The sequence below is a fragment of the Diospyros lotus genome, chromosome 3 (genome assembly GCF_014633365.1).
Source record: "Diospyros lotus cultivar Yz01 chromosome 3, ASM1463336v1, whole genome shotgun sequence".
In the NCBI taxonomy this organism is placed as follows: domain Eukaryota; kingdom Viridiplantae; phylum Streptophyta; class Magnoliopsida; order Ericales; family Ebenaceae; genus Diospyros; species Diospyros lotus.
Genome location: NC_068340.1, coordinates 18,313,058 through 18,323,865, shown reverse-complemented (window position 1 = coordinate 18,323,865; position 10,808 = coordinate 18,313,058). Strand labels below are relative to the sequence as shown.

Sequence of the window (10,808 nt, the reverse complement as noted above, 5' to 3'; positions counted from 1 at the left end):
TTAGTATCAACAATTTTGAAGTTTAAAAACTTCCCCACAAGAAATTTCTTGGTGTTAGCATTTTTTAGGCTTATATTTCTTGTCTAAAGCTTCCCAAAGTTGCTTGGATGTCTGATAGACATTGCAATAAACATTGTAGAGCGAATTCATCAGTCTACTCAAAATATAGTTCTGACACAAAAAGTTAGAATACAAGCAGGATTCTTTGGCAACTTCAGTTTTCGTAGTGATATTTTCTTTGGGAGTGACCGAGTAGTCCTCCTTAAGGACATGAGCCAAATTTAGCGTGGTGAAATAAAACACCATTTTTTGTTGCCATCTTTTGAAGTCCTCGCTGTTGAACTGTTGCGACTTTTCAACATGAGGAGTTACCTTAGCGACAATTAGCTCGACAACAATGACAGTGGCAGTAGCGAGTACAATGGCCGGAGTAATAGTTAGAGTAGCAAAAGAGGCTGAGGGAGCAGCATCGACAGCAACAACGTCGATGGCCATGGCAATTTATATTTCGTCTTCAAATTGTTGGGGATATTATAGTATTTATAAACTAGTACAGCAAGCAATGGTCGAAAAAGACGACACTACTGCAACGGACAAAGAATAACAGTGGTTGATTTAGATTAAGTCATGGGTAAGCGCTGTCTTGAAGACAGAATCGCCTGACATTAGCAACAAGCAGACTCCGACGATAGTCTTAGTAGGATGAAACGATCTCTCCGGTAGAATAGCAGCCACGAACGCCCGGAACTGGCAGAACTCAAAGGGATTTACTCTCTAGATGAAGAAGGAATGATTGGAAAAAAAATAGACTCTCAACTTTGACCGAAGGTAGTTGTCGAATATTACAGTAAGATGGAGGAATTCGTAGGTTGTTCAAAGGGACGGAGGTTCGGTTATTAATAGATGATCTTGACTCGACAAGGAAGTAGACAACCCGGTAGACAAGCCGAGAAAATCGGCCACAAAAACTATAGAAAATCTATGACATTTTGGACAGAAATCCAGAAACATGCAAAGGAAAATAAAAAATGATATTTGGATATTTAAAGAAAAATAAAAATAATATTATATTATTAAATAAATTTTAATAAAAATATATTATTTTATTTTTTTTATCCGATTTGATTGGACGACGATGAGAGCGCACATATGTGTATGGGTTCGCTCGCTCACAAAATTTGGATACTCATAATCTAAACCCAAATTCATAACGTGAGCTATTTATACCCATATAATTCCTCTTAATCAAGCAATGTAGACAACTTACACACCCACATATTTAGCGCATATACATTCACACACAACAACAATTACAGTAATATACTAGTAATAGGTAAATATTGTAATATTTACTATATATATATTAATATGTAAAAATTTGTTTAGTATTCAGTGGAAAAGTAGAAGTGGGTAGGAGCAGATTAAATCCAAGATTATTTTTTTTTTTCAAATTGAAAAATGGAACCCAACTTAATCTCAAATCTCGGAATAAACCTAATTTATTAATAAAATATAATATAATATTTGCATTTGAGAATAAAATGGAAGCAACTCTAATTCGAATACTAGGGACCAATAATAATGATAAAGAGGTCAGGTAGCAAAGCAAAGGCCGAGACAGCAAACCCAAGGTGGGGCCCTCCCTGCTTTGCTCCAAACGACAAACCGACAAAGAGGGTGGGTGGCTGCCTGCCCACGCCTCTATCAGCGGGACCCAACCAAAACTAAAGTAACAACTACCAGTACCAAGAGAAGACGCCTCCCTTCCCTCCCTCCCTCCCTTTTTTTTTTTTTTTTATTTATATTTCCACAACCACCACCCCCATGACAAAGTCTTCTATTTCCGTTTTCGGATGGGATAGTTTCAAATTATATTATTTAAAATATACTTTTATCTATCAACTTCAAATCTATTGTGAAATTATACTAAAATTCAACTGTTTTCATCCATTATTATTAACCAACCAACCGCGTCATACATTTGGGAATTCAAATTTCAAATGAGAAATGTTATTTTTTATGAATAAATTTGATAAATAACTCTTTACCACAAATTTATAATAATTTTAAATTTAAGTAAAATTATTTATAAATTTATCTGCGTCAAACATATTTGTGAGTATTAAGATTGCCCATTTCAAATGACATATGACCAAATAACCTTGCTGTTTTCATTTCCTATTCTCTATTATAAACAAACAGAGAGGGATTATCACATAAATTATTCAGACAAGCAGCAGGTGAAGTGTGAAGCCTTCTCTTTGCTGCCAATCGTATTTGCAAGAATGAAAGTGAAATTCGTATGAATGAATACTAACAACTAGTCTGGCTTTTGGCTGCTTCTCCAGAGCCTCCTGCTGCTGCTGCTGCAGCTTGTGCTGGAGAACTGCAATCCGCGCATGGCTCGGAAACTGGGGGAGGGAAGAAGTCCGAGACGCTAATGCGGAATGTTTGCCGCTTCTCTTCGTTCGAGGGAACATGGACCAGAGCTTCCATGATGAGGATTTCCCAGTCACGTGCTCGTAAAAACGAAAACCAGTTATCTGTTCACCATCATGTCACAGTAATCACATATCAAGTCTTTTATCTTATTATTATATATATGGTATGGGAGTCAGCTACATAAACTAGTTCTCCTGGGTCTATCTATTCTATCCATGATTGGCCGAGAGAAAGAGGTTTGTGAGGGGAAGAAATAGAGATGGTGCAAACCTCCATTTCGAACTGCCTTCAACTGAAAGATTCCAGTACCGTGTGGTCCAGAGACAGGAAATGTGCAAGATACAGAATGTCTCTTGTGAGCAACTGCTAGTGATGCATTGTACCAAGGGCCTCTCACAATAGGCTCACCAATGGCGTCTATAATTGCTTGGTTTTTACTCGCTTTCTCCATGGCTTTGCTGAAAGATTTTTAGTAACAGTGAGAACAAACACAAGGTATGCATATGCAGCAGAACTGAAATCTTATAAATCTAGATACTGACACTGGTGCGAGACAAGAACATCATCCATGTGCAAGCAAACTGGGTTTGCAAGTGTAAACTCTATGGCTTATCAATTTTGTTACAAGGTAAACCTGAAAGTTTCCAACAAAAAGAATGTAGAGATGATGACAGAGAAAATTAAAAAGCTTTCTTTGGAGCTTGGTAGGTGGAGGAGAAGCAATAGGATCACCAAACCTCAATGTCCTTGCACTGGTAAGTGTTCTTTTTTCCATAAGTAATTTAAGAACTTGTAATATATTAGTTATGATAATCAAAATAACGTAAATTTTTGTGCAGGTTTTGAAGAGGATAAAGTGTAGCAGCAAAGTTTGCAACTTTACAATCTGATCATAGGAGCCTTCAAAATTAAAACCAAGGCTAATAGCATAGTTGGAGTATTTCCAATGACAAATTTGACTGCAGGCGGCCTTAAACCCTAGACCTTACTAGTGACAGTAACATGTGCTGTAAAAATGGGCATGCATTTTCCCAATTTTCCCTCAGCAGTACCTTGGTCTTTCAATTCTGGTACCAATAAGGTGTCACGATCCTAGGATCTGCCTAGGGTTTGAGTAGGAATTTACTGAGGAATTTGGTAGGAACCGGGAAAGATAGAACAGAAAAAGAGGGAGAATTTGACAGAAAGAGGGAGATAACAAGATTTGAGGGAAAAATGCAGTCAGAACAGAGGGAAATGAGAGAGATCAGAAAGTTGAGAGAGAGACAGCAAGTTCAATTATCATTCAAAACATATCCATTCTCTACCTATTCTAACCTATTTTTAGGCTGGTAACTGAAAACTAAAAACATGAACAGAAACCTACAGTACAATATAGTAATGCATTTTAACTAACTACTATTATAATTACAATTACAGCCTTGGGGTCATGACAATTCCCCCCTCCTTGAGAAAGTTCTTGTTTCTAAGAACTGATAGTGACTGGCCACTATTCTTCAACCAATCCCTGCCTTTCTCTATCAGATTTATCCTTCTTTCTTTCTTCTTCCAGCCCTCTTCCTCTTCACTCTTATATTCCTTTGCTTTTGCTTTCCCCACAAACATAAAATGTAGACCTCAAGGATCTCCATATCAAAGCTCCCTTCTCCAGTGTCAAAGCTCCCGACGAACCATATGGCAGCAACCTTCTTTTCCATCATCTTCCTAACCATACGACTGTTCTTCTGTGCAGTCAGTTTCAATTGCTCCTTTTCTGCTAGTAACTGGTCTACACCACTTGAAATGACAGCAAGACTGTCATGTTGGCCAAAGATCAAAGCAGCAGTAATATTGTTCAAGCCTCAACCTCCAGCTTCTTTATTTGGTCCAAGTCCTCATTGGATGCCTATCTATGCTCATCAGCCTTAGGATCAGTTTCCTTGGAACCAAAATAAGGGGTTGTTTGGGTCCTAATTGATTGATCAGAACTTCGTTGACTGCATGTGAACCGTCACAAACTTGATCCATCCTAAGGTAGGTGTCACAGGCATACCTTTCATCAGCTGCATGGAAGCTTCATCACAATCCTCCTCTTCCAATGCTACTTCAACAGCTTCCTGCAAATATAAAATGTGATCCTCACCAATACCCATCCTAGGGTGGAGGAATTCTGCACTCGTTTCAGGGAACAAAACCTAACTGATATTGTGGAAGAATTTAACAAATTGATGTGGAAGGCATAGTGGAAGAGTATCTGGCAAGGTTTGAGGAGCTTAAGTCAATAGTAAGACAAGCTCACTTGACGTTGGATGAGCATTATTTTGTGTCTAACTTCCTTAGTGGACTGAGTGACAAGCTAAGTCTGATGGTCAAAATGCTACAACGTACTTGGGTAAGACAAGTGGCTGAGAAAGCTTGTTTGCATGAATTATCATTGGAAGCATTTGTTAAGAAGCACAAAACTATAATAGAAGGGTATCCCTGGAGCAGTCAGGAGGTGGGAGAAAATGCTTGGACATCGGCCTCAGATCGGAGTAAGTGAAAAGAGCATCCTCATACAGCCAAATCTCTTATTATGGAGTCCAGGAGAAGACTTGAATTATGCTTTAAATGCGGGGACAAATTCAGTCCGAGCCACCAATGCAGAAGATAGTTGTTGAATATGGAATGTTTAGAGGAAGACAATGAAGTAGGAGAGCCAGTCGGAGCAGGATAAAAGAACAAGGGATCCACGGTAATAAGTTTCTTGGGGACAAGAAACATTTCAAGGACGGAAAATTGTCACATGCCAAGGGTAGCTATTGTAATTTTGGTATTATAATTTTGGTTTTTTAATTTATATTAGGGCTATTTGTCATGTAGCTAGAGACAGTTAAGATTTGTGGTACACTGCACATGGGTGCTTGGCATGGCTGGAGGCTATATATTAAGTCACAGCTATAGGATGGAATATATTGAGTAATAAATTTGATATTTTGGTTTCTCTCTCTTTGTTATCTTCTCTGCCTTTATCTCGATTATTCCCATCTTCTTGCTATTTCTCTTCTTTCCATCTTATATCTCCCTCTAAATTCTTCTATTAATCTTTCCAAATTCCCTTTCACACCATAGTTCCACCCTAGGGGTGTGACAACTAGTATCAGAGCCAAGCCATTCTCAGAAGCTGAATGCAAATGAATTTAAAATAGGCAATCAATTTTAGGATCTAGCTATGATTCTGTTGCTTCTCAACTAATATCATAGCAGTCCTATCAAAGCAGCATCCAACCGATTCTCAAGAAATTGTGACTAAGAAGGCGGATTCATAACAGCTGATCGTCGACAACTACTGTGGATAGAGCGACTTAGACATGAGAGTTTAACAGGAAGTTACACGATTCAGAGAAGATCATTCCGGTTAAACCTCGGCTGGATTTCGACAGTCTAGGCGGCAAAGTAACCCCCAAGTGAATTCTCACGAAGTTACACCAGAGCCGGTCTTGGTAGTCGGACGGAGGCAGGTCAATAAGCGAGCACACCGAAGGTGACACAAACGAACAAGTGTTTGCGAGTAGACAGAAGTCCATCAAAGGGTGACGTAGACAACCAGGTGATTCGCGACTAGAGCGGAATATTGATACGAAAGCTCCATCAAACTTGGCAATGTGGATGAGGAAGGGTGTCGCAGCCATTGTCAAACACGATCAGTGATTAGGCAGAACTAGAGGAAGGATTTGAGGCGAGTCTAGCAGTTTGGGAAAACGGATTGAACACCACTGATCAGAAATATCGACCAATCGGTTGGCTAGGGGTCCGACCAACGAACGAAGAGACAGGGTGAGCAACCAAGAGGAGGATGGCGGAAGGCACATAGATGAAACAATTGGAGTAGAGGTTGGATGCCCTGGAATTAGGCCTCCAATAGAACCATGAGCAAGTAGACGAGAGGCTAGAAATGGTTGAAGCAAGGATTTGACACACCCATGAGGAAATCAGCCACATTCGAGCAGATGTGTTGATGATGGAGCAGAAAATCCAAGAAAAGTTTTCGAGGTTGAGCCAACAACTAAGTGTGGCCCTCGCTATGTTTTCATGACAGCCCAACCCAAGCCTGCTAGTGGATTTCCCTCCCCGAGCCATGGCAACACCCATTTTTCCTGGACCAAGGGATCAGCTAAAAATGGATGAATGAACAAAGTATGTTGCTGAAGGGTCTCTTCGAGGACCACTGATGAACCAGAATAATCCTCCTACACTGAGACTCGAAATCCCGATATTTGAAGGGGATAAACCCCGATGGTGGATTAGATGATGTTGAACATTTTTTTTACCACTATCAATTAGCAAAAGAGAACAAGGTAAACATGGCAGCTGCCTATTTGAATCATGTGGCAGATTCATGGTTTCAAGGGTGGAGTGAACAGAGAGCAGAATGGAGATGGACCGAGTTTGTAGAGGAATTTTGCGCTCATTTTGGGGAACGAAACCTAATTGATATTGTAGAAGAATTTAATAAATTAAAGCAAGAAGGCACAGTGGAAGAGTATCTGGCAAGGTTTGAAGAGCTTAAGTAACTAGTAAGACAAGCTCACTCGATGTTGGATGAGGATTATTTTTTCCTAGCTTCCTCAGTGGATTGAGTGACAAGCTAAGGCCGATGGTTAAAATGCTGCAACCTACTTCGGTAAGACAAGTGGCTGAGAAAGCCCGTTTGCATGAATTATAATTGGAAGCATTTGTTAAGAAGCACGGAACTGTAACAAAAGGGTATCCCCAGAGTAAGGAGGTGGGAGAAAATGCTTGGACATGCCTCATATCAGACTCAGGAAAAAGAGCAACCTCATACAGCCAAATCTCCTATTATGGCATCCAAGAGGAGACTAGGATTATGCTTTAAATGCGGGAACAAATTCAGTCAAGGCCACCAATACAAAAGATAGCTGTTTCATATGGAGGGTTTAGAGGAAGACAATGAAGTAGGAGAGCTAGCTAGAGTGGGATAAAGGAACAAGGGATCCATGGTAATAAGTTTCTTGGGGACAAGAAACATTTCAAGGGCAGAAAATTGTCACATGCCAAGGGTAACTATTGTAATTTTGGTTTTTAAATTTCTGTTAGGGCTATTTGTCTTGTAACTAGAGGCAGTTAGGATTAAGGGTACACTGCACATGGCTGCTTGGCGTGGCCAAAGGCTATATATTAAGCCACAGTTGTAGGATGGAATATATTGAGTAATGAATCTAATATTCTGATTTCTCTCTCTCTCTCTGTTATATTCTTTCCCTTTCTCTTGATTATTCTCATCTTCTTGCTGTTTCTCTCCCTTCCATCTGATATCTCCCTCTAAATTCTTCTATTAATCTTCCCAAATTCCCTTTCACACCATAGCTCCACCCTAGGGGTGCGACCGTGCGATAGATCAATCAACAACTGCCGATGGTTTGCATGCAGATCAACAATCCTTCAATTTTGCCTCTGATTCGCTACAGATTGCTCAGACTCTGATTGCAATTGTTGTGATTCAACAATCGGCCTCAGACTTGCTTCAACTACACACTTTTGACCTTCCTTCTCGCCGGAATCTCAGTTGCGATCGCTGTGGATCCACGCTCACTTAGATCTATTCTGTTGCTCGGAATTGTGCCAAGAATCATTGGCCCATTCCACATTCAAAAGGTGAACTAGAATCAGCTATTGAAACTTCCAAACTCACAACCAAGAATTGTCGGATCTGATACCATTTGTCACTATCCTAGGATCTGCCTAGGGAGGATCTGCTTAGGGTTTGAGTAAGAATCAACTAAAGAATTTGGTAGGAACTGGGAAAGATAGAACATAAATGGATGGAGAATTAGACAGACAGAGGGAGATACAACAAGATTTGAGGGAGAAATGCAGTCAAAACAGATAAAGGGAGAGAGATCAGAGAGTTGAGAGAGAAACAAGAAGTTCAATTATCATTCAAAACATATCCATCCTCTACCTATTCTAACCTATTTATAGGCTGGTAATTGAAAGGTACAGATATGAACAGAAACCTACAGTACAATATAGAAATGCATTTTAACTAACTACTATTATAATTACAATTACAGCTTTGGGGATCCTTGGGGTCGTGATATAAGGAATCTGAAGATGACATAAAAATTATCAAATCATAATAACTCAATTACAATAGTAAACCCTCTGAGAAGAATTCACCTCAAGTACAACTTACCAAAAGTAATATTAACATTGATAAAAATTTACATTTATCACAGTAAACTAGACATTATTTTTGTGTTCAATTTAAATAATGTACACAGAAAATAAGTAGCAGTATTCTCCCTCCCCACTCCACCTCAAAGAAAAACAAAAACAAAAACAAAAACAAGAGAGAAGAATTCGCCTCAATTACAACTTACCAAAAGTAATATTAACATTAATAAAAATTTACATTTATCACAGTAAACTAGACATTATTTTCGTGTTTAATTAAAATAATGTACACAGAAAATAAGCAGCAGTATTCTCCCTCCCCACTCCACCTCAAATGAAAAACAAAAACAAGAGGAAGAAATCCCAAATCCATACCATTGACAACATTACAATGTAGGATCAGAAATAAAAGAAATAAATAAAAGGGACGGAAAGAATGAAACCACAAAAGGGCAATATACTCAATATAAGAAATAAAGCTCTAGCAACAATAAAATGTCCTAGTCCTGTAAGACAAAACTAATCATAATCTCCAACTTAAATCCAAAAGACTAGACATGTAGAAAGAATTAAGGAAAAGGAGTTAGAAATGCCAACTATAGCATATAACGGTATATATACTAAGTTAGGAACAAACACCGAAAAGAGTAGATACAAGATCACTAAATTGAAGGAGATAAAAGATTAATCATACAAAAACATAGCAATATTAGCTCAAAAAGAGTACAGAATCAATTAGAGATTGATCCTGATCTTACTCAAAGAACTAGGCACTCGTGGGAAGTGGAGAATTTCTTTGGATGTCTCAACTGATTAATGCACACTTATGACTTGAGACATGAATGGAAATCTCTGATTTACTTTATGGAAGAAAATGTTGAAAATTTTGAAGAAAACAGTGTCTGATGAGAATACTTCACGAGTTTAACAAATGTGATTTCAAAATTCAAACTAGAGAAGCTAAACATATTCCAAGAACCAAAAAGTCCATACAACGAACAGGGCAACAAAGTACAACAATACAATAGAGGGCAGCAGCTCAGCCAATTCCACTAAATTGCAAAAAAATTAACAAAAATCGTTGTTAGTTTCTGACCTGCTACAACCATGGTAAATAGCAAGGTCATTGAGAGCGCTCAAAGCAACACCCCCGGTGAGACATATCAAAGCGCCGGAAACGGCCCTCCGACCCCATGATTTGTCATTAGCCGTGGGTTGCGCCGCTACGGACTCCGCCGAACTGCTACACAGGAAGCAAGCTCTTTCAGAGAAAACATATTCTTACTTTATAACTGAGACGATCAAGACTGAAATCCATGTTTACATCATCGGGTAACGCCATGAAACCCTTGGATCAGAAAATAGGACGAGATTAGAGCGACGAAAGAGAGAGTTAATCACCTCGAGAGCTGTGATGTTGGAGTTCGCTTCAGGAAGGAGATTAGTCTCCTCCCGACCATGCCTCGTCTTCCTCTCTCTCTCTCTCTCTCTCCGTCTGCCTGAGCGGAACCCTAACGAGGTGTCAAAATGGGCCGGGTGTCCAGGCACGGGCCAGTTCAAGGGCCGTGCGAGGCAGAGGGCCCACGGCCCAATAAATAAAAAAATATCTTTTTTAAAATTTAAAATTATAAATAAATAAATTTAGGTATAATTTAATTTTTTTTCAATCTAAAGGTACTTTATAACTGTACATTTGTCAGATAACCTGACCCAATAATGGCAGTATCCCCACATCACTTGTCTAAAATTATAAATTTGTTGTGAATAATTATTCAGGAGTGTAATATTTAATCTTGTGACCGTACATTTGAGAATGTGAATCAGTGTAAATAGTGTTTACTCATTTTGTATTATTTAAGAAATTAAGAAATTTATTCATAAAGAATTTATCTTTTTACTTTTATTTTCTTGATTTACTTTATTTGAGTTTTTTAACACGTAATTAGCATGAGTCTCTACTTAGATTGAAGTATGAAAATTCTTTTCTATTTTTTTTTATTAAGAACTATGGCAATGTTTTGGTTAACGTATTATTATGAGCGTCTCTTACTGTTCGACCACACGATATCAGTAAGAGATGTAAATCAGAAAATTCAGTGACAATTTGATCCTTAGCCCCACCGTAAACGCGAAGGCAATAAGCGGTTTTTAACTTTCAGAATCACTCTAATTGCTAAGCTTCTCCCTTGATAAGGACTCGAACACTGAAC

The 10,808-nt window shown here is 38.7% G+C and overlaps 1 protein-coding gene across 2 annotated transcripts; it reads right to left on the bottom strand.

Moving 5' to 3' along the window:
* Positions 1-2,149: 2,149 nt before the first annotated feature.
* Positions 2,150-10,147, bottom strand: LOC127798428 (uncharacterized). Of its 2 annotated transcripts, none has more exons than XM_052331986.1 (4): positions 10,000-10,147; positions 9,695-9,838; positions 2,713-2,900; positions 2,150-2,543 (listed from the first exon to the last, which is right to left on the bottom strand). In XM_052331986.1, the coding sequence occupies exons 1-4, from the start codon at positions 10,056-10,058 to the stop codon at positions 2,314-2,316; spliced, it is 621 nt and encodes a 206-aa protein (XP_052187946.1). In that variant the 5' UTR covers positions 10,059-10,147; the 3' UTR covers positions 2,150-2,313. The 2 variants fall into 2 exon arrangements, with proteins under 2 accessions (XP_052187946.1, XP_052187945.1); XM_052331985.1 differs by having other exon boundaries at positions 9,695-9,841; positions 10,000-10,134.
* Positions 10,148-10,808: the final 661 nt, after the last annotated feature.

Bases quoted from the DNA above. Each gene is read 5' to 3' on its own strand.
- LOC127798428 (XM_052331985.1), bottom strand. From the start codon at position 10,058: ATGGTCGGGAGGAGACTAATCTCCTTCCTGAAGCGAACTCCAACATCA. The intron at 9,842-9,999 runs GTGATTAACTCT...CTTCCTGTGTAG, and splicing joins CCAACATCACAGCTCTCGAG to CAGTTCGGCGGAGTCCGTAG. The intron at 2,901-9,694 runs GTCAGAAACTAA...AAAATCTTTCAG, and splicing joins ATTTACCATGGTTGTAGCAG to CAAAGCCATGGAGAAAGCGA.